The sequence below is a fragment of the Sus scrofa genome, chromosome 1, assembly GCF_000003025.6.
Source record: "Sus scrofa isolate TJ Tabasco breed Duroc chromosome 1, Sscrofa11.1, whole genome shotgun sequence".
Taxonomy (NCBI): domain Eukaryota; kingdom Metazoa; phylum Chordata; class Mammalia; order Artiodactyla; family Suidae; genus Sus; species Sus scrofa.
Window position 1 is genome coordinate 139,027,033 of NC_010443.5, and position 24,619 is coordinate 139,051,651.

The 24,619-nt window shown below is 39.2% G+C and overlaps 1 protein-coding gene across 2 annotated transcripts in view; it reads right to left on the reverse strand.

Moving 5' to 3' along the window:
• The window catches only part of CERS3 (ceramide synthase 3), a 127,227-nt gene continuing 103,179 nt past the window's right edge, over positions 572-24,619 (reverse strand). The window contains exon 13 of one of the 2 annotated variants that reach the window (XM_005659788.2): positions 572-6,230. In XM_005659788.2, the coding sequence (XP_005659845.1) occupies positions 6,072-6,230 (159 nt within the window). In that variant the 3' untranslated portion in view covers positions 572-6,071. The remainder of the gene's footprint in view (positions 6,231-24,619) is intronic. The other variant, XM_021098471.1, reaches the window with a different exon arrangement.

Sequence of the window (24,619 nt, forward strand, 5' to 3'; positions counted from 1 at the left end):
ACAGCCCTCCAACAGTGTGTGAGTTCCCATTGTTCGAAGTGACTGCCACTCTGTACTATGTGTCTTTCTAATGGCTAATGAGATTGAGCACCTTTTCTTATGTTTATTAGACATTTAGATATGGTGTTTTGTAAAGTGATGGTTAAGTGCCTTGCTCATTTTTAAAAAAATTGAGTTGTATTTCTGGGGGTAGTGGATAGGACTTCATTATATACTTTGGATATGAGTTATAGGTGTTGCCAATATTTTCTCCCACTCCATGGCTTGCTTTTTTACTCTTAATGGTGTCATTTTTTTTGTTTTTGTTTTTCGGGGTTTTTTTGGCTGCCCTGAGGCATATGGAGTTCCTGGGCCAACTGCAGCAATGCTGGACCTTTAACCCACCGTCTGGGCTGGGGATCAAACCTGTGTCCCAGTGCTCCTAAAATGCCATTGCACCACAGCAGGAATGCCTCTTAATAGTGTCTTCTGAGAAATAAAAGGTCTTTATTATCATTCAATTTGATTCATTAATATATTTCTTTGTAGATAATGCTTTATGTTTTGTCTAAGAACTCTTGGCCTATCTTAAGGTTATAAAGATGTCTTATGTTTCCCTCTGGAAGATTTATTATTTTACTTTTCACATTTAGGTGTGCAAAAAATCTGGAATTTGTTTTGCATATGGTGTTAAGCAAGGGTCAAGTTTAATATTTATCCTTAAAGATAACCGTGTATCCATATATGCATGAGTATGTTTCTGGGCCTTATACAATTTTATGGTTTTATTTGTCTACTCTTGTACCAATTTCATACTGCTTTACTTTTTCTTTTTTTATAATGTCTTAGTAATTAGTAGAATGAATCCTCTCACTTTGTTCCTAAAATTATCTTTGTTCTAAGATTTTTATCCTTGACATTTTTGTATAAATTTACACACACACACACCAGCACACACACACAAAACATGTGGGATTGGAGATTTTTTTTTGCATTTACATTTATAATAGTAATAGTTTCTACATCATCCTTTTGAGCCTTCTAATTTTTATTTGTTAAATAGTATATTGAATAGGATGAGAAATATAATGTTGAGCATATTCAGGATGATGTGCATGTGTGAAGATAGTAGATACAGCTATCTTGGTGATAATCCCATAAATCTTTCAATAGTTCACCATTAGGGAATCATATGATACTGGCTTTACACATTTTGAGGATGCTATTTATCAGGTAAAGGAAATTACTTCCTACTTTTCTGTGAGGTTTGTTTTTTTTTTTTTTTTAATTAATGGGTGTTGGATTTTATCTAAGGCTTTTGAAGGTTTGGCTTTTTCTTTTATTCTTTAAAATGATGAATAATATTGCTTTTCAAATAGTAAATCAACTACAAGCTCCTAAAATAAACCCAGCTTGTTTGTCACGTACTATCTTCTTTTCATATTCTTGAATTCAGTTTGCTTTTGTTTAGAAGATTTGCACCTAAGTTTATGAATGACTTAGCTGATTGTTGGGCATCTGTCTCCAAATACTCATGTTAGAGTTTAGGACCAAGATTATGTTGGCCTTGTAAAACAAGTGTGGAGGCGTTCCTTCCTTTTGCTTCTGGAAGAGTTTGTGTAATATGTGTGTTAATTCTTCCTTAAATATTGGAAGAATTTACTGAATAAGACATCTGGGCCTAAAGACTTTTTCTGGAGGGAGGGGATTTTAAAATTTCAGATATAATTGTTTTGTATAGAGGACTATTTAGACATCTGTTTCTTCTTGTGCCCATTTGACAAGTTGTATTTTTTCTACGAAATTACACATTTCATTTCCGTTTTCAAATCCATTGATATTTGCTCATAATAGTCTCCTATTAATTGTTCAATGTCTGTTGATCTATAGACAGACTCTTTTCATTCCTAACACTGGTTATTTATGTCTTTCTTGATAAGTGTTCCAGGATTCTTTAATTTTTTTTCTTTTAAAGAACATACTTCTGGGTTTTTTATACTCTCTATTATATGTTTCCTATTTTATTAATTCCTTTTTTTTAGACATTTAGATAATTGACTTGCATCAACATTCTTTACTTATAAAACTTTTAACAAATCTTCCTTTAAATTTGTCACTAGTTAATCCCACATACATTTTATTATAATTCAGTTTAAAATGTTTTATTTCCTTTGTGATTTCTTCTCTGCTCTATAGCTTACTTAGAAGTGCATTGCTTAATTTAAGAATATGTGCTTTTTCTATTTATCTTTTTTCTATAGATTTCTAATCTATTTCACTGCGATCAGTAGTCATACACTATATGATTTAAAACCTTTGACATGTTCTGGGATTTGTCTTAAGGCCTGTCAAGTGGTCAATTTGAGTAAATGTTCATGTGCACCTGAAAAGAATGCATGCCTACAGTTGTTGGGTACAGTGTTCTACATATGCCGACTGGGTCAATTTTGTTCATTTCATTGTTCAGATCTTCTATATTCTTATTGCTTTTTGGTCTGTGTATTCTATCAGATACTGAAAGGTGTGTTTAAAACACCCAAACATGATTATGACTTTGTTACTCTGTTTAATTCTATAAAATTTTTCTTTATATATTTAAAGGTATATTAAGCAGTGTGTACAGATTTAATTTTTAAATATTTTCCTGGTGGACTGATTCCTTTCACTGTTATGACACATTCCTCTTACATCTACTAGTTTTTCTTGCCTTCGTCTGATTTCAGAATAGCTATGTCAGCTTTTAGGGATAGAGTTTGCAGGGTACACCTTTCTCCCTTCTTTTACTGTCAACATTTTTTTGCTTACATTTATAGCATATCTCTTATAAGCAGAATATAGTTTGGATTTTGAGAAATCCAAACTGACATTTGTTTTTATATTGGATGTGATTCCTGATAAATTTGGATTTGCTACTTAGCACTGCCATTGTAACCAGCATAAAACTCTTACAAATGTCTTCTATTTGTCTTGACTGTTCTCATGTTTCCTTTCCTCCCTTACTACTTTATTTGGATTTATTTTGGAGTAAATATTCTGTATCATTGTATATTCTTATCTATTAGCATATAAAACTGCTAATAGGAGAAAAGCCAGGTGGAGTCACATGGAGTCCTGACCACTCTTCAGAAGCACTTGGACTTGGTTAAAATGCAGATTTCTTTTTCTCACCCCAGAGGTACCAAAGCAACATGTGGAGCAGGCAACAGGCAAAAGGTGTATTTTTAAGCTCAATAGGTGTCCATCAATATTCTGATGGACAGCCAGTTGAATCACCAGTAGGCCCTATTTCCCCCTCCACTTCTTAATGGTTGGTGCGGAAAAGGTGGCTGAGGAAACACCTCTGGGATGACTCCCTTTGTTTGGCACCTTTCAGTGCCTCTTGCTACAGGGCCCAGCTGCTGTGATCCAGGTTGGCTTCCAGACCACAGGTGTCTACCTATCTACCCTATGCACAGCCAAGAGGCTCACCCCAGTAAGGTCCAACCTGCTACCCCTCCTTGTCTGGTATCTGGTCCTCATGTGTCAGGAGGACTGGCAAACGTTTCCATCACTCAGTAAGACCAGCAGTGACCACTAAGAAGCCAAGCAACATGTGTGTTGAATCTACTCAATCACCATACATGCTGGGCTCTGTCTTTGTTTTATTGTATGTCATTAGCATTACAATAATATTGGTGGCATGGTGGGCTACATTTTTATAAAGTCATCTGGTGTATAGCATGAGCCCTTTTTTCCTATAGAGAGGTCTCCCTTAAAATTAACCAAAAAAGCCCTAAGAGATGTTACCAAAAATGCATATTTACCTTTTAGGAGGTAGTTTAGTGCTTCTAGCTGTTATCACAGAGAGTCGACATTGGCATATCAATTTTACCTTCAGTGTTCAAATAAGAAGAAAGAACTGGAAGATAAAGTAGCAACTAAACAATGTTCTACCTCAAGCAAGAAGATATTTGGCACAGAGACAAGACCAAAAGAAATCAAGGAAAAAAATAGTCCACTAACTGGAAACATAAAAAATAATATCTTAGTATTATCTTCCACCAAAAATAAAAATAATAATAATATAATATTAATAATAATTCAACAGCTATGCCTAAAGTGAGTGGAGGCATTTGAGATTTATAACATTATACATATAATACATGTTATTGTACTCATAAAAGCAAATATTATGCAGAGAAACTTGACATATTTTTCTGTTGTTCTAATAAATCTCAACAAGAGACTTTGTTGGGAAAGAATTCTCAAGTTTTTCGTTTTTGTTTAGCCTGAAGGTTTTAAAAACACCTTTCTACTGAAAACCAAAAAAAGGCAGACACCTTTACCGTGTGCAGTGCCCTTTGTGCTCCAGGGGCTGCAGCCCTGTCAGTGAAACCTGCATGGGCTTCACTGGTCCCCATGGTCATAGCTCTCAATTACTTGGCTTTATAATACAGGCCCTGAGCAAAACAAGATGAAGGTGCAAAATGTGACCCAAAAATACAAGAGACTGGGGTGGGGGCAGGGGGAAGGCTGTGTATTCTGCTCAGGCTCTGCCTCTGCCAGGGTCTGCCTCTCCTCAGTCAGCAGAAACCTGAGATGCCTTTGAGGTTTGCTCTGCACTTGGCCTCAGATGTGCCCCTGTGGGGCCCAGAGTTGGCGACTGACCCACTAGCCCCTACCTGCCCTCCCAGAGAGGCAGGCAGCCCCAAGAGCTGACACCGATTCAGGGACCTGGCCTTGGACATTTCTTGGGGCTACTTTCCAGCCCTCGGTTTTGTTCTGCTTTACTGTTATGCAGTCTGGTTGGGCTGCTTGGCCAGTAGCATCTCTTTCTATTTCCAAGGTCTTTGGTCAGCAGTGCAGATGCATGCCACAGCCCAGAGGCTCGGCTTCCAGAAGACCATGGCTCATGAACAGGCTGGCCTGGACCCAGCTCCCTCAGAGAGGCCCAGGATGGACCCTTTGACATACTGGGTGGCTCTGCTGGCCTGAGGGAGAGGCTCAGGGCCACAGCAGGGAGCTTCCCTTTTAGGGAGGAAATAAATGAGAGACCAGCAAAAAATAAGAAGGAACAGGACAAAACTCCTTCCCCTTGGCCATGGGGCCTGCAGAGGAGAACACAGAAGATTTGAGAGTTACCTTCGAGGGGCAAACAAATAAGCAGTTATCAGAGAGAGTGGAAACAGCTTTCTGGTTTTCTGTATTTCAGGTGTCTACAGACACATTTAAGGAATTTTTTAAGACTGTGCCTTTCGTTCAGGCCCATTCAGTGCCAAGTCTCATCAGGCTTCTCTCCTAAACAGGGCTGGACAGGGGAATCACAGTGCAAAGAGGGTCGGGTGACAGGGACACCACAGCTGACAGTGTGCACAGTCACTTCCATCATCTCATCTGCTCCTTACTCCAGCCCCATGAGAGGCAGGGCAGGCAGGCACTATTCCCAATGAAGAGATGAGACACAGGATGTGGAAATTTACACACGGCCCCTGAAAGGGGCTCCTGAGTGCTGGAAGCGTGGCCCCTGGTTTGTCCTGCTGCCACTGTCCCATTGTCACCTCTAGCTCATTTCTGGGAAATGAGCTACTCTCTGTGGCCAAGCACACCTAGGGAAAGTGGGTTGACTCAGCACGTCTCAAAGCATCCTGAGGACAGACAAGGTGGGAAGGGGAAGGCAACAACAAAGTGAGCTCCAACATCTCTGGTGTAGGAATGGGCACAAGCAGAACTGGAAGGTTCTCTGGAGGAATCTGAAATCTTTGACCAACCTGAGTCCTAACTGCTTATATAAACTACATATTTAATTTTCTCATAGTTTTAAGAGTATTCATGTTCTGCTTTCAAGTTCATCAATTTCTTATCTCTGTTTTTTCCTTCCTTTGTTTGCTTTGGGCTTATTTTGCTTATATTTAACATGGGGATGCTTATATTTAACATTTTAACACAAACGAACAATGTTTTGTTAAATACATCTTAGGAGGGGGAAGATGGTGGTGAGAGAGAGGGGAAGGGTGGAGTCTGTGGCCCTCTGGGTCCTGGGGCCACAGCCATGGAGGCGAGAGCACTTCTGCTTCCAGCAGCCTTGGCAGCACACTGTGTCCGTAGGCTTCAAGCTAATGGCTATGCTGACCGTTGGGAATGAGGTCCCTGTTGGCCTCAAGGCCGTTCTTCAGACAGTCTCTCTCTTGGCTTTTGATGGCTTCTTCCTCCATCTCCTCCTCCACTTCCTCTTCATACTCATCCTCATCATCACTCCTCACATCCTTGAGGTTCTAGACAAAGGAAACAATGGGCTGTGAGTGAGCACCTTCCAGAATGCCTCTTGAGTGAATAAGTAAAGGGCCCATTTTAGAGGTATGGCTCCCTTCAGAGAAAACCTAATCAATGTCCACACAACCATTCACCAAGATGGAACATATCATGGATCATAAGACAAACTTTAAAGAATTGAAATTATGCAAAGTATGTTTCAGGTCCTAATGGAATTAAACTAGAAATCAATATAAAAAAAATAGGAAAATCTCAAAACACTTGGAAATTAAACAACACACATAATAATCAATGGATCAAAGCATAGATAAGTGTGAAGGAATACTAGAAAATATTCTGAGCTAAAATGAAAATATAACATATCAAAATTTGTTCAATGTAGTTAAAATAGTGCTTAAAAAGAATTTATAGCATTAAATATTTGTATTAGAAAAGAAGAAAAGTCTCATATTCCACCTTAAGAAAATAGGGGGAAAAAAGTAAAGCAAAATAAGCCCAAAGCAAACAAAGGAAGGAAAAAACAGAGATAAGAAATTGATGAACTTGAAAACAGAACATGAATAGTCTTAAAACTATGAGAAAATTAAGTATGTAGTTTAAAATCTTCTGAAAAAGAATATCATTAAGCACAGTCAGTTGCACCAGCAAATTCTATGAAATAATAAAGAAGAAATAACACAAATCTCCACAACCTCTTCCAGAAAAATAGAAGAGGGAACACATCCCAATTTATTTTATGAGGTCAGAATTACCCTAATACCAAAGGACAGTATAAGAAAAGACAACTACAGACCAATTATCTTTAGTGAACATAGATATTTAAATCCTTAGCAAAATATTCCAAATCAAAGAAAACCCCAGCAATGTATTAAAAAATAATACACCATGATAAAGTGGGTTTTATCCTAGTAATGCAAAGCTGGTTCAATATTTGGAAATCAATGAATATAATCCATCATACTAATAATCTAAAGAAGGGAAAAATAGATAATTAAGTGATGCAGAAAAATCACATGATAAAATTCAACACCCATTCATGATAAGAAATTTATTTTTTATTTTTATTTTTATTTTTTCTTTTTAGGGCCACACTGGCAGCATAGGGAGGTTCCCAGGCTGGGGGGGTCCAATCAGAGCTATAGCTGCTGGCCCACACCACAGCTCAAAGCAAGCTGGATCCTTAACCCACTGAGCGAGGCCAGGGATTATGCCTGCAACCTCCTGGTTCCTGGTAGGATTTCTTTCTGCTACACCATGACAAGAACCCCCATGATAAGAAATTTTTAAAAATTCTCAGCAAAGAAGGAATAGACTCTAGCATCACACTTAGTGGTGAATGACTGAACACTTTCCCCCTAAGATTAGGAATAAGATAAGTATACCCATTCTCACCACTCCTATTTGCACTGTATTGGAAATCCCAGTCAATGTAATAAGGCAAGAAAAAGAAATAAAATCATATAGATTGAAAAGAAAGAAATAGAGGTGTCTCCATTTGCAGATGACATAATTATCTATGTAGAAAACCCCAAAGAATCAACAAAAATTCCTAGAACTGACATATGAATTTAGCACTAAGGCTGCAGGATAAAAGGTCAAAACAGAAAATCATTCTCTCTCTCCTCACCCCCACCCCACCACCAAACACAAAATCTTAATTTCTAAACACTAATGTAGTATGCTAGAAAATGTCCTTTAAAAATATTAGGTCCCTGGAGTTCCCACCCTGGCTCAGTGGTTAATGAACATGACTGGTACCCATGAGGACACAGGTTCAATCCCTGGTCTTGTTCAGTGGGTTAAGGATCTGCTGTTGCCATAGGCTGTGGTGTAGGTCAGAGACGTGGCTCAGATCCTGCAATGCTGTGGCTGTGGTGTAGGCCAGAAGCTACCACTCTGATTTGACCCCTAGCCTGGGAACCTCCATATACCTTGGATGTGGCCCTAAAAAAGACAAAAGACAAATAAATAATCCTTACTCTACTAAAAAAAAAATTTGAGGTGTTCCCATAGTGACTCAGTGGTTAACGAATCTGACTGGGAACCATGAGGTTGTGGGTTCAATCCCTGGCCTTGCTCAGTGGGTTAACGATCCGGCGTTGCCGTGAGCTGTGGTGTAGGTTGCAGACAAGGCTTGGATCCCGTGTTGCTGTGGCTCTGGCGTAGGCCGGTGGCTACAGCTGCAATTCAACCCCTAGCCTGGGAACCTCCATGTGCCACGGGAGCTGCCCAAGAAATGGCAAAAAAGACAAAAAAGACAAAAAAAAAAAAAAAAAATTAGATCCCTAATCCCTGTTACCTTACAAGGTGAAATTTTTGCAGATGTGATTAAATTAAGGATTTTAAGACTGGAGATTATCATGGATTATCCAGGTGGTCTCTAAATGTCATTACACGTGTCTTTTTTTTTTTTTTTTTTTTTTTTTTAGCCGCACTTGCAGCATGGAAGTTCCCAGGCTTGGGAACAAATTGCTGGCCTATTCCACAGCCACAGCATCATAGGATCCAAGACACATCTTCGACCTACACCACAACTCACGGCAACACTGGATCCCCAACCCACTGAGCAAGGCCAGGGATGGAACCCACATCCTATGGATACCAGTCAGGTTCGTTAACTGCTGAGACAAGAAGGGAACTTCCACACATGTCTTTATAAGAGAGGCAGAATGGATTCAACAGAGAGGAGAGGCAATATGAAGACACAGGTATAGTCTAGAGTGATATAGCTAGAAGGCAAGGAGGCAAGAACAGATTCTCCCCCTTGTGTGAACGGAACACAGAGCTGCCACACTTTGACTTCTGCTCAAAATTGATTATAGACTTCTATCATCTAGAACTGTAAGAAAATAAATTTCAGTTATATTAGTCAGCAAGTTTGTGGTAGTTTGTTATGGCAACCATAGTAAACTAACAGGACTAGCAATGTCCAACTAAAACTGAAATTTAAAAATCAGTAACATTTACAATAATATCAAAAAATAAAAGACTTAGGTACAAATATAGCAAAGCATGTATACGATCTGCATGTAAAACCTGCAGATCTGTAAAAACTATGATGAAAGACATCAAAGATACAAATAACTAAAAAGACATGCTATGTTCATGGCTGGGAACTTTAAATATAATAAAAATGTTAATTATCTCCAAATTGATTTATAGATTCCACAAAATACCAATGAAAATCTTAGCAAGATTTCTTACACAGTATGGCTGATTCTAAAATTTATTCTTAAAATTTTTATAACTTTTTAATTTTTATATTAAAAATTTTTATTATGGTAGATTTACAATGTTCTGTCCATTTCTGATGTACAGCAATGTGACCCAGTTATACACATATACATTCTTTTTCTCACATTTTCCTCCATAACGTTTCATCACAAGTGTTCAGATATCTGGAGAGGCAAAGCACTAGAATAGCTAAAGCAGTTCTGAAAAAAAGAATAAAATTGGAAAACTCAAACTACCCAGTTTTAAAACTTACTATAATGTTACAGTAATCACACACAAATGAGCATATTATAACACAAATGAACATATCTATGAAACAGAAACAGACTCACAGATATAGAGAACAGACTTGTGATTGACAAGGGGAAAGGGAATGAGGGAGGGAAGAATTGGAAGTTTGGGATTAGCCAAAGCAAACTATTATATATTAGGATGGATAAACAAAAAGGTCCCTATTGTATAACACAGGGAAATATATTTAATATCCTGTGATGAACTATAACAGAAAAGAATATGAAAAAGAATACATATGTGTATAACTGAATCATTTTTCTGTATAGCAGAAATTAACACAACATTGTAAATCAACTGTACTTCAATAAAACTAAAAAGAAAGACCAGGTGGTAGTAGCAAAGGGGTAAACACATAGATCAATGGAACAGAGTAGAGAATCTAGAAATAGACCCACACAAACATGGCAATGGAGTTTTGACAATGGTGCAAAAGCAATTCAGTGGAAAAAGAATAGTCTCTTCAACAAATGGTACTGAAGCAATTAGAAATCCATAGGCAAAAAAGGAAATTTTGACTTAGATGTCATTTATACAAATGTTGACAAAAAATGGATCATAGATCTAAATGTAAAATATAAAACTATAGAACTTTTAAAAGAAAACACACAAACAGGTTGAGCGATGAGGTTTTTTTTTTTTTTTTTTTTTTTTTTGGTGCCGGTCTACACCATAGCCGCAGCAACGCAGGATCCGAGCCACATCTGCAACTTCCACCACAGCTCATGGCAATGCCGGATCCTTAACCCACTGAGCGAGGCCAGGGAACAAACCTGCAACCTCATGGTTCCTAGTTGGATTCATTTCCACTGCACCATGACAGGAACTCCGAGTGACGAGTTCTTAGACACAGCACAAAAAAAATCTTCCATAAAAAATGGTAAACTGGACTGCATCAAAATGAAACACTTTTGTTCTATGAAAGATACTATTTATAGAATAAAAACATAAGTTGCAAACTGGGAGACAATATTTGCAAATCCCATATCCAACTTATATGTATAATAAAGAATTCTTAAAACTCAACAATAAGAAAAACTAAGTTTAAAATGAGAAAATATATAAAAACAGACACTTCTAGGAGGATACAGGATGTCAAATAAACACAAAAAGATGTTCAGCATCATCAGCGATTAGGAAGATGCAAATTAAAATCATAATGATATACAACCAAAAACCCATTAGAATAGCTAACATTAAAAATACTGCATATAGGAGTTCCCGTCGTGGCGCAGTGGTTAACGAATCCGACTAGGAACCATGAGGTTGCGGGTTCCATCCCTGCCCTTGCTCAGTGGGTTAATGATCCGGCGTTGTGGTGAGCTGTGGTGTAGGTTGCAGACGCAGCTCGGATCCCGCGTTGCTGTGGCTCTGGCGTAGGCTGGTGGCTACAGCTCCGATTCAACCCCTAGCCTGGGAATCTCCATATGCCACGGGAGCGGCCCAAGAAATAGCAACAACAACAACAACAACAACAAAAGACAAAAAAAAAAAAATACTGCATATAAAAAGTGCTTACAAGGATGCAGAGTGACCAGAAGGAACTCTAATACATTGCTGATGGAACTGCAAAATGGTACAGACACTGTGGCAAATAGTTTGACAGTTACTTATAAAGTTAAACATACACATACTGTATGTCTTAGCAACCCCACTCCTGAGTACCTACCCTAGAGAAATGAACATTTATGTTAACACACACACACGTTTATAAAAAATGTTTATAAAAGCTCTACTCATAACTGTCAAAAATTGGAAGCGACCCTACAAAAAAAAATTGGAAGCAACCCAAATGTTCAACAAGGAAATGAGTAAGTCATGATACATCCATACTATGAAATGAAATACTACTTACCAATAAATAGGGGCAAACTATCAACATTTATAAGAAGTAGAATGAATCTCAGAGGCATTATGTGTTGAGTGAAAAAAGTTTCAAAAGGTCACCTACTACATAATATACTAATGTCATTTCATCACATTCTTGAAAAGACTAAACTATAGGGATGGGGAACAGATATGCTGCTGCCCAGGAAGGATTTACTGGAGATGACAGAGTTGTTCTGTATCCAGATTACAGTGATGGCTACACAAATCTACACTTGTGTTAAAATTCATAGAACTGTACACCAACAGAAAAAATAAATGTTACTGATGATAAGCTTAAAAATAAAACTTAGGGAGTTCTCTTGATGGTCTAGTGGTTAAGGATTCGGCATTGTCACTGCTGTGGCATGGGTTTGATTCCTAGCCTGGAAACTTCTGCATTCCGCAGGAGCGGCAAATAAAAATAAATAAATAAATAAATAAAAAAGACTCAAATTAGAAGTACTTCTTTTTTAGAAAGCAAACACTATGATTTTCCCAATAAACATTTGCTAAGTAAAGTGCTGTTCACATTTTGGTTGTCAGGATATTTTTATTATTAGGAATAAAATGTTTGCTATTTTCTTTATGCAGGAACTCTTTTAGGACAGTTCTTAATTATGTTTCTCCTCTTCAAGGTGTTTTGAAAGTTTTGTGAGGGAAACTCCTAGAAGAATAACATTGTCCCTGAGGAATAACTCTGTCCCTATAAATGGAATCACTGCAGATCAGACTTCATTGCAAAAAATGAAGATGGTATGAAATGTTAGAACAGTACTAGGACTCAAGCTCTGTCCAGGGTCCATGCTGGACATGACCCTCACCCCTTACCCTCTGAGCCCATTCACAGATATCTTTATTAAACCCAGCCTAGAAAAGAAGAAAAATACGGGAGGTGGAGGCTGCTTCCTCATACATCAATTTTTAAGATGACATCCATAATCAGAAGAGTTATTTTTCCCTTCTGTGACTTGCAGACTGAAACTGACCACCTCTGGAGATTCTCAGGTGTATGTAACCAAATGCCTTCTTGTGTACAATCTTCATGCAAACATGGGTTAAACAACAACCCACTATGCTGTCTTAATCACAGAAACGTAACTTCATGGGCTCTTTTCTGTACGATCTGCTCTTCTCCACAACACAGAAAGGGTCTTAAAATAAACAAGGCTCACTGAAAACACTAGGAATAAACTTGGCATCTCATCAGATGCAACAGAGAAAGGCAACCTTCCCAAGATTTTATGGGAGCCGGGATCAGAGTGAACCCCTGCAGAGAGAGCTTTCAGAGGAGGGCTATGCTTGGCTGATGTTTGCTTTCGTGGACGGTGCCTCTGGGTTTCCTTTCTAGTCCTCAAAAGATTTTTGTATAGAACAAGGGGAAATTTGAATCAGAACAAAGAAACTAGTTTCTCTCCAGAAAGGCATACTAGCATTGTTCTACCTATTTCTCCAGGACCTGAAGTGCTGCTTTAGCTCAGAAACAAACTCATTCTGGAGGATGCTCCCCATCACCCAAAGCCATGTCCTCCAGCACCCTCACCTCTTGGAAGAGGTCCTGGACCACACAGAGGCTTTTGGAAATGTATGACATCCTGATGGTCACAAAGGCTGAGGAGTGCTACTGACTTTCATTGAGCACTGACTATAGAGGTGCTGGCCGTCCTACAATGTACGTGAACCCAAACGTCTTGTCAGACCTGCATCTTAAATTATCCAAGCCTAGAACCTAATTCCATTTTACATTCAAGCACAGGAATTCTTGCATGGCTTTAATATATCCTCCACTTGACAGGAATGCAACTATGCACATAAAGGAAGACTACTTCGTTTTGTTCAGAACTTCACAGTTTAAGAGAGCCATGCCACTGAGAGCAAGTCTATTGGTGGCGTCTGGTTAGCGTTGGTAGCAGCTGCCACTCAGGGTGAGTCTCACACAAGCAGGTGCAGCACCTGTCAGCTTCAGTTCACCCTCCAGAGAGGCTACGTGCGTGTGTTACACGTGAAATGCACAGCTATCAGAGTGTCTTCCATCTCATTTCTCTTTTATCACAGTTGTGGCATTATACTGCTTTTTGGAATTATGCGTATAGGTGAACAATATCACCTAGGAGTTTAATTTCAGGTTAGTGAAGGGGGTGTGGGAACAGGATGGAAGACCCTGCCCTAGATGATGTATCAGGTTCAGACAGGATTTCCTGGTGGTCACAGTTTGTTAGGTGGATGCAGAAGTGTTTACACATTATATAAACTTGAGAACTAATGTAAATCGAGAACTAAATGGAATTCAAATATTAATAAAACCTCACATTATATTCAAGTTCATCTTGTACATGTGATCTATAATATAATGGTAACAGCAATGACATTCTTAAAGGTTTTTTTTTTTTTCACTGCCCTAAAAATCTTCTGTGCTCTGCCTGCTCATCCCTCTCTCCCTCCCAAACCCTGGCAATCATGGACCTTTTACTGTCACAGTTTTGTCTTTTCCATAATGTCATGTAGTTGGAATCATCTAGTATTTAGCCTTTTAAGATTAACTTCTTTCACTTAGTAATAAGCATGTAAGATTCCTCCAAGTCTTTTCATGGTTTAATAGCTCATTTCTTTTTATTGTTGGAGAACATTCCATTGTGAATACAGGTACCACAGTTTATGTACCTACCCACCTACTGGAGGACATCTTCATTGCTTTTTAGTTTTGGCAATTATAAATGAAGCTGCTACAAACATCCCTACTGCATAAGTGCCCATGTGCCAGGCACTGAACTAAGCATAGTCTGAATAATACCACTTCCTCCTCCCAGCAACCCTAGGCTATAGGGCTCATTTTGTTGACTTTAAAAGAGAGTAAAATGAAGCTCAGAGGGGTTAAGTTACTTTGGCAAGCCCACACAGCAACAAGAGGCAGACAGGATGAAAACCCTGATATAATTAAGCTTAGGTATCTTGAACCCAGTGCTCTACAAAGCCCTGCTGGAGTTGTCTGCATGAATACTTGGAGAGACAGACAGGGCACTCAGAGGGTGAGAAAACACTGATGCGTTTTATTCTATGCTATTTCATTTTAAAAAATGATCTAGGAAAATGAGTTGGCAATGTATTAATGCTTTGCAACCCACAATTTGAGAAACATTGGCTAAAGTGTGCTAGAAAAAAATGAGGCTACTGTCGGCAAGATTTCTGAATAAGGAAAATTTAAAAATATCTTGCCTGCCCTTCTCTAGGGATAGATAAAATATGACTTTCTCTTCGACAACTCCAATCTACCAGCCCACTTTCAAAAGGAAATACATACCTGGCTCATCAGTGAGTAGCCATAGTATAGTGAGGTCTGTTCTATACTGGGACTTCCAGGAAAGGATTAAAAGATATGCTGATATACTGACCCTCTCAGGCCTTGAGGCAACCAGCAGAGCCCCAATCTCCTCCTGCTTTGGGACCCTGTCAGTCTACCCCGGTACTGTACAAATATCAGTGTGCCTTAGGGGAGGAAGCTGGGAAGTGGTGTCCTAGGCTGACTACAGAGCTGAATGGAATGTTTCCCTAAGTAGCAACCTTGGAAGACTGCCTCAAAAATGCTGGGGCTTGAACTAGAGATGAGAAGCCATGCAGAGCTGTGCAGCCCCTGGGAGAGAAAGGCGTGTGCACAGGGCAGGAGGTGAGACCTAGCTGCCTCCAGGATGCGAGTGGTTTTGCTGGTTTAGGCCTAGCATTCAGCGAGATTAAAGAGGTGAAAAGTGACCAGAGAGAAACCAGTCACTAAGTGAATTAAAATGAACGAGGAACTAATGTCCAGCACAGTCCAAGCTGCCTTACCCGGAGTGCCCTTCCCAGTCCACGTGGCACAAAGCCATGAAGTAACAGAAAAGTGTCATGTGTCCTGCACCAAAGTCCTCATTTCCTCTCAGTTACACTGAACAATTAGCTAGTCTCATTCTATCCATGAGAACTTTCCAAATGCAACTGTCTTATTTCTAAAGGAAATGGCTGCCAGCTATTTGTGATTATCACTTGAGTGACTTTAAACTGCCAATATTTACATCTGAAGAAAGGCTGACTAGTTAATCATGGAGAACTCGGCTCCTCAAGAAACAGTGTGTTTGGCTGTTCTTCCATAAACCTAACTTCTCTCTGTACAAGATGACACTGCCAGGTAAAGAAAGCAATTAATAATTTGGGATCAACACCATCCACAAAGTGAAACCAATCAAAAGAGAGAGGTCTTAGCATTCACTCTAGGGATCTCAGCCTGGATGCTCCCGACACTAACTCCTTGGGGACTAGTTCCCCAGCTAATTCCTTGGGGACTGTTCTACCCACTGCAGGAGGGTTAGTAGTAAGTATTCCTGGACTCTGTGCACCTAGATGTCAGCGTTGTGACCACCAAAAGTGTCTCTAGAGATTACCAAATGTCCCTGGGAGGCAAAACTGCCCCAGATGAGAACCGCCAATTCAAAAGGTATTTCTTGGAGTTCCCGTCGTGGCGCAGTGGTTAACGAATTCGACTAGGAACCATGAGGTTGCGGGTTCCATCCCTGCCCTTGCTCAGTGGGTTAACGATCCAGCGTTGCCGTGAGCTGTGGTGTAGGTTGCAGACGAGGCTCAGATCCTGCTTTGCTGTGGCTCTGGCATAGGCCGGTCGCTACAGCTCCGATTCAACCCCTGGCCTGGGAACCTCCATATGCCGCGGGAGCGGCCCAAGAAATAGCAACAATAACAACAACAACAAAAAAAGACAAAAAAAAAAAAAATTCAAAAAAAAAAACAAAAAAAAAAACAAAAGGTATTTCTTGAGCCCAGGTGCACTGTGTAAGACAGAGGGGCCATGATGGTCTCTGTCTTCAAATAACTTAGACTCTGCTGAAAGAGCGAAACCCTAGGGGACCGAGCACATAAATATATAACCACACATTTATAAGTGTTATGAAGTAGAGAATACCATGATATGTAAATTGGGGATCTCAATTAGATGAGGAGGAAGGAAGGCCATGTTAAGGAAATGGAATTCAAAGGTTGTAACACGAAGGTTAAGAAAGAGTGGTCGCAGAAAGTAAAGGACATTTCAAGAAGACACCGCATGTGCAAAGGCCCCGGATGTGAATGGCGTGCTCAGGGATCAGAAAGGCCAGTGCAGCTAAAACATGGTAAAAAAGATGGAGCCTAGCCTAATTATGGATTTAAAAGACCATTGTCAGAAGTTCCAAGTTTCTGCTAAGTCCAAACGGAAGCCACTGTTCCAAGCACTGAGCACATATCAGTGACAAACACAGACAAGGTGTCTACCCTCAGAAAGAGACTGCTCCCTGGGTAAACTGGTTCATACACAACAGTGTTCTCTGTTGCTAATTGGAAACAGTTGTAAAGAATCCAGGGTGGTCAGAGGTGGAGCACTTAGAGGGCTGTGGAGAGAAACACCAATGGCTTCAAATGGAGTGGAGGCATCTGAGACACAGAGGGGTTATCACATAAAAAAGAACAGTGCCCAAAGGCCTCTAGGTTTGGAGGGATTTTAAGATCATTTAATCTAGTTTCTATTTGATGCTGATATGTCTTTAAAAACAAACAAACAAAAAAAACAGAGTAAAAGATTTATATTCTCCTGCTTGTACATTTTAGTAATTTGTTACCTGCTTTTTTTTTCATATGGTGCCAAAGTCTGCCTCCTAAGAGGCATATGTATATGTCCTTCAAATGTTGACGTTAACCCCTCTTCAACCTAAATCTTCTCATTCTCTTCAGTTGATTCTCAGATGACATGGCACCAAGACCCTTCACTATCCTGTGTGTATCTTATGAAAACATAGTCCCATCCACAGCCACTGCCCTGCATTGTACCCTGTGTGTAATACAAGCAGCATCCCTCTATCAATATACAGCTTACCACTTTCATATCCACCAAAAAAAAGTACAATTAATTTAAAGTCAAGCCCTGATGATGCTTTCAGCTTTATTTTGTGTGTGTGTGTGTGTGTAATTTCCCCCTATATTTTAAGATTTCACTATACATATATTGTTATCAATTAATCATGATTTGCCTATTAGTGAAAGTAAGTAGCTGGCTCTGGTCTTCGGTCCTCAAAAATTACTGCAAGGATTATCGAACAAAATAAACTTTGACAATGTGAAAAAACACACTAATGCTAACAGGATAAAGTTTTGAATAATCTCTGCCATGGCATTTCCATATATTCTGGGAATGACCTGTGCAACCACGGCCTCAATGAAATTGCAGAGCTGTGCTTTTGAAATGCTCTAACTACACATTGTGCTTGGAATCTGTGGCTTTACAGTAATGTCAAAAGCCCAGGAGGTCATGAATGACTCATCGCATCCCACTGCTTTTTGAACAGCTCCACATCTAAAACCACAGTTGGCAAGGAAACAAAGAACAATATAATAAGCATTTATGCTGTTTTGAAAGCAAACTTTTAGCTTTAACTGTATGAAAAAAAAGAGAAGTGCATTCAGTCAAAGAGTTCAATTTTCTGAACTACTATCAAAATACATTCCTTTTTGTTATATTAGTTCTTATTATCCAAGTTGACAAGGTCACAGAAAAAAAGCTGAGTTTTTCCTTATTTTTTTCCCTCAAAGGAGTTGCATTAAATTTAAATTGGATTCCCTGAAACCTGGCTACACATGGACATTTCCTGTTTATCTCTAGACCATTGCTTCTCAAATTTTAATGTGCACACGAATCACCTAGGGTTCTTTTTTTTTTTTTTTTTGTCTTTTTGCTATTTCTTGGGCCGCTCCCACGGCATATGGAGGTTCCCAGGCTAGGGGTCGAATTGGAACTGTAGCCACCGGCCTACGCCAGAGCCACAGCAACGTGGGATCCTAGCCGCGTCTGTGACCTACACCACAGCTCACGGAAACGCCGGATCGTTAACCCACTGAGCAAGGGCAGGGATCGAACCCGCAACCTCATGGTTCCTAGTCAGATTCGTTAACCACTGCACCACGACGGGAACTCCCTACCTAGGGTTCTTGATAGAATGCCAACTCTCATCAGAAGGTCTCTAATGGGGCCTGAAAGGTTGCATGTCTAACCAGTTCTGGGAAATGCCCTGGAGGACCATCAGGTACCAACTGTGGTCACAGGTGGATGGTGAGGCCACAGACCCTCTCCAGATTGTGGCTTTCTTAAAAAAGAAGAAGTTGGAGCAGAGCATTGCCTAAAAGTCTTTCGGATTTTAAAATCCCATAATTTCAAACAATTTTGACTTCCTTAACTCTGTATGTCATGAGCCTTTTAGTCCAGAAAGGCAGTATAAAATTACCAGTATGTCTCACATTAAGTAATAGACGGCTATTTAAAATACCTAGTAAGCCATCTTGTAAAACGACTCATATCTTTAATTCTTCAGAGAAATGTACTATCTAAAGAGTTCTGTTTTTCTATAAAGGAAAGAATCTCAAAGTGCTTGGTGCTTGTTTCTACAGTCTGACTTTTTATTTATAAAGATTTTTCAGCATAGAACATGAAGTCTACTATATTTGTTAAAATTTGCACAGCGAGAGGACTTGCTTCGGCCATGTCAATAAACTCTACAGATGTGGGCTTTCTGGCAAGCCGACCCAGCAGTCAGTGAGATGTCCATGGGCACTCACGCAGAGTGAAGAGGACACACAAGCACACATGCAGCCGGGTCTTCCCACCTGATCTAGTAGCTCCCAACTGGAGAGACAAAGTAGAATCACTTATGATGGGGGAAGAAGAAGACTGTCAAAAAGACCTATGTTTTGGGAGTTCCCACTGTGGTTAATGATCTGGCTTGTCTCTATGGTGGCACCGGTTGGATCCCCAGCCTAGATCAGTAGGTTAAGGATCTGGCATTGCTGCTGCTATGGCATAGGTCACAGCTCTGGCTCGCTGGCCCGGGAACCTCCATATGCTGTGGGTCCAGAAGAAAAAAACGAAAACACAAACAAAATTCCTATGTCTGGGTCGAGTCCCTGTGGATTCTGATTTAATTGGTCTGAATTAAGACCTGGCTGTGAGTATTTTTTTAAAGCTCCACAGATCATTCTAGTCAAATAGCTGTAGTCAACATAGCCAGTATCTGCTAAGAGGCTAACTCAAAATAAAAACTGGAAATCTTGAGAGATCTTCTTCTGGGTGTGAGCAGTATACCTTATTCTGCATTCATCTTAAATGTGATTACAATCCTCCCATGATGAAATATATATATATCAAGCAAAAAAATGCCTTTTTTTCATGAACTGGATTATATGGAATAATCCTGAATGCCTTTAATAGGCCACTTAGACAAAAGGTCTTCTGAAACATTTAAGCACTTATCACCAAATGTCATGTTTTCCCATTCTTAAATAAAAGGCTCAAATAATAAGCTGATCAAGCAAAATGAAGTTTAACTAGAAGGACTGTAACTTCTACAAAAGTCACGATCATGGCTAGACAATTATCAGAGGAAATATGGTTTGGGTCATGTGAAAAAGACTTAGAGGTTTAAATCAATTTTAAGCTCAATATGAATTAACAAAGTAATGTGAACTACCAGCAATTCATTGCAAAACTAGAGTGCATGGATGGCAGCATAGTTTCCACAGAAAGAGACATCAGACCTGCTTGACTTTGTTTTAGTCAGATAATATCTAGAAACCAGTGCTTATTTAAAGGAGAATCTGGATAAAACAAAACAAGAGGGTGATCAGGCAAAAGGATCCTACTGCACACCTTAGGAGGTACGTTGAGAGGACCAGGACTGTCTGGCTGCGGTAATACAGAGTAATGGGGGCAGGGGCGGGGGGAGGGGTAGGGCATGATGGTTGATGTCAAGCGCTACCATGTGCTTCTGTACTGCCCTGTGCAGCTCCCATAACTGAGGCATTAACAAGAATACTTGCAAGGTTTGTAGTAAGAAGTCTGTTATTAAAAACACTTTAAGTACCTAAGTTTGCAAATGATTTACTTGAGGACTTCTGGTTTGAAGAACAACAGCAGCCTGATTCCAAATTTCTCCCTCACTCTCAAAACAACTATAGAATCAACATGGACATATGCCTTCAATTTTCACTTATTTACAAGAAGAAAAAAAATTTATAAATTGCAGTGAGCTCCCACAGCCCGCAAGCTTGTAGCTGGATAAGTGGAGAAAGGGAGGCTGGAAAAACAAGCAGGGTGGGAGTACAGGACTTAAAAGAAGCAGAGGTAAAGTCACCTACAGAAAGAGAAAGTAAAGCCATAAAAGACCTGGTAGTTCCTTGTCCTTGCTAAGTGAAGGGGCCCCAAAGTGTGCAAGAAAGGAAGTGTCAGCCTTGGAGAAGCAGAGCTGGTAGGGTAGAACCAGGTATATACAGAAGAGAGGAGCAAGGGAAAGAAGGAAAAAGATTCTGTAAGAAAGAAAGAAAAATAAAACAAAGTATTGCTTAAAAAAAAAAAAAAAAAAGAATCCCGAGAAGAGTTTCACCCTCCCTTATTGCAAGACATGTTTTTATAATATTTTCTTAGCCTCTTTGCTAAAAACTCCATCTTGTCCTTCCTTGCTTTGTCCCGTCTTCCTGCTTGAGAAACAGGTGATGGTAAATGACTTAAGCTTAAGTACAGGTGATGGGGAGTTCCCGTCGTGGCGCAGTGGTTAACGAATCCAACTAGGAACCATGAGGTTGCGGGTTCGGTCCCTGCCGTTGCTCAGGGAGTTAAGGATCTGGCGTTGCCGAGAGCTGTGGTGTAGGTTGCAGACGCGGCTCAGATCCCGCGTTGCTATGGCTCTGGCGTAGGCCAGTGGCTACAGCTCCGATTGGACCCCTAGCCTGGGAACCTCCATATGCCGCGGGAGCGGCCCAAAGAAATAGCAAAAAGACTAAATAAATAAATAAATAAATTCTTTAAAAAATAAAAATAAAAAAAAATAAAATAATAAAAGAACGTATTAAAAAAAAAACAAACCCTATATCCTGCACCTACAATCCCCTTTTCACTTGACATAATCCTCAAGAGCACAATAAAAGCAGTGTAGTTTCTTCAGGCAGGGCTCTTGGTCCCTGAGACCTTGAATCCCCCGGTTCCCACCTTAACTTAAGATAAATGTCTCTGTGTCTTATTTTATGTTAATTTTTTTGGCTTAAGTTCCACAGCACCTGTTCTTCAGCCCCATCCTGCTGAGATGGTCTTGGCACTCCCTTACTCACAAACTGGAAAGCTTTCTTTTTTTCTCTTTGGCTGCACCCATGGCATACAGAAGTTCCAGACCAGGGAGCAAACCCAGCCACAGCAGTGACCATGCCGGACCCTTAACCTGTTGAGTCACCAGGGAACTCCTAGAAAGCTTTCCTGAGGGGAAAGAAAGGGTAGCAGGCACAGCCAGCATGTTACCACAGAGTACAACACCAGGGCCCAATGGAACAAGCCACACACAGGAACATATCCCACCACCTGTCCTGTGTGCAATGGACAAGAAGCAGAACTGTTAGTTAGAGCCAGGAACTAAAGTACCCAAGGCAACAGCCAGCTGTTTGCTGTGTACGCCTTCTGAAATGTGGTCAGTCCAAATTAAGATATGCTGAAGTGTAAAATACACACTGAATTTCAAGGACTTGGTATGAAAAGAAAGAATGAAAAACATCTCATTAGCAATTTCTTTTAATGATTGCTGAGTCACTATATTAGCCTTAAATAATAATTATAATTCTTCACTGATTAAAATATATACCAGGCAAAATATTCAATGGGCAAAACTGAAACGATAATATTTTCCTTATATTGTGTTAAATAGAATATATTATTAAATAATTTTATCTGTTTTTATTAGTTTTTAATTACACAACTAGATAACTTAAAATTATGTATGTGGCTCTATATTTTAATTGGACAGCACTAGCCTAGAGGGAAAAATCAGTTGAAAAGAAGGAATCATCTAACAGTTGTACTTATTTTAAAAATAAAACATTTCAGTAAGCACATTAACTATTATTATTTAGAAAATAAAATACCATGACTTCTGCTTTTGGCTATTATGGAAAAATAGGGACTAGATTGTTCTAGCATGTTAAGCAAATAGAAAACTGGATAAAACATATGAAACAATAGTTTTTGGACACTGTTCAATAAGCAGCTCAATATTGATTCCTGAGAAAAGGGAAATGAAAGCAGGAAGACTTTCAATTGCCCTAGTTACTGCTAGAGGAAGTTCCTATGCTAAAGCAAAGCAAAGACCCCAAATGGGGCCCATTGGTGTCACTGAACTGAGGAAACAGACTGGAGTTCACCAAACCAAGGAAGCTAGAATTTGTGGGGCAGAATGCTGGCAAGGAAGGACCTATGGAGAGAGATCACTCCACAGATCTGCAGTGTGGTCCTCTTCGGTCTTTGGCTGAGTACTGATCTGTGCATGTGCATGAGGAAAGTCCTGGAGGCCAAGCCAAGACGTACCAGAAGGGAGTCGGAAAAATAACCCCTGGAGCTCACACTGGGCTGACCATGTGTTGTCTTCCCACCAGCCATAGTGGAAAGAGCTCTTAGTACATGGGCAGCAAAGGGACTACTAAGAAAAACTCCACTTAATAGCCATGGACTAAAATCTACTCTGGTCTTATCTTCACAAAGCTTCAAAGTAGGCTCAGAAAGGAGCAGACTTATTACAAGTAACTTAACTTCATTCAAAATCAAAACACACTAGCCGTACTGCGTACAAAAACACTATTTAAAAGAATACAACAATATCCAGCATCCAATACAGTAAAACTCAAAATGTCTGGCATCCAATAAAAAATTACCAGATTTGCAAAGAAGTTAGAAAATATGGTATATAATTTGGAAAAAATTCAACAAATAGAAACAGATCCAGAACTATCAGAGATTACAGAATTATCCAACAAAGATGCTAAAATAATTATTATAAATATGTTCCATACATTCAAGGAGGTAGAGAAAATCATGAATAAAGTGAAAGAAATGGAAGATATAAAAAAATGTAATTTTATGGATGAAAAACACAATATTTGAAATTAAAAAACACACTAGATAGGCTTAAGTGTTGATTAGACACAGCAAAATAGGAGATAAAATATCTTAAAAGATGTAGCTATAGAAACTATTAAAAAGGAAACAGATCAGACATAAAAAGACTGAAATTGAATATATAGCATCAAAGATTTGTGGGTCAAAGAAGTAGTAATTGAAGTCCCAGAAGAAGACAGAAAAAGAATGACAGAGGAAACTTTGAAATGTCATTGAAAACTGAACTCAATGAAAATTTATAAACCACACAGATTCAAGAAGCTCAATAAACACCAATCATAAAAGCACACAAGGATATGTCATAATCACTGAAAATCAGTGCTAAAGAGAAAAATCCCCAAAGCAGCCAGAATAAAGACACATTATTTAGAGTAACAAAGATAATAAGGTAGCTCCATTGACAGAGGAACAGATAAAGAGTGCTACATATACACAATGGAATATTAGTCATGAATAAGAATGAAACAGTGCCATTTTCAGCAAAATGGATGGACATAGAGATTATCATACTAAGAGTATGTAAGAGAAGTAAGAGAAAGATAAGTATCATATCATATCAGTTATATGTGGAATCTAAAAAAGTGATACAAATAAACTTATTTACAAAACAGAAATAGACTCGCAGATTTTAAAAACAAGCTTATAGTTACCAAATGGGAGGCACAAGGGGAAGGGATAAATTAAGAGCTTAGGATTTAACATGTACACACTACTCTGTACAAAATAGATAACCAACGAGCACACAGTGTATAGCACAGGAGACTCTACTCAATATTCTGTGATAACCTACATGGGAAAATAATCTGAAAAAGGATGAATATATGTGTATAACTCAATCACTTTGCTGTACACCTTAAACTAATACAACATTGTAAAGCAACTATATTCCAATATAAATAAAATAAAAAACAAAGATAATAAGATAGCAACATCTCACCAGAAAGTATGTAACCCAGAAGATAATGGAATAGCAACTTCAAAGTAGTAAAAGAAAGGGAAAAAGATAAAGAAAAA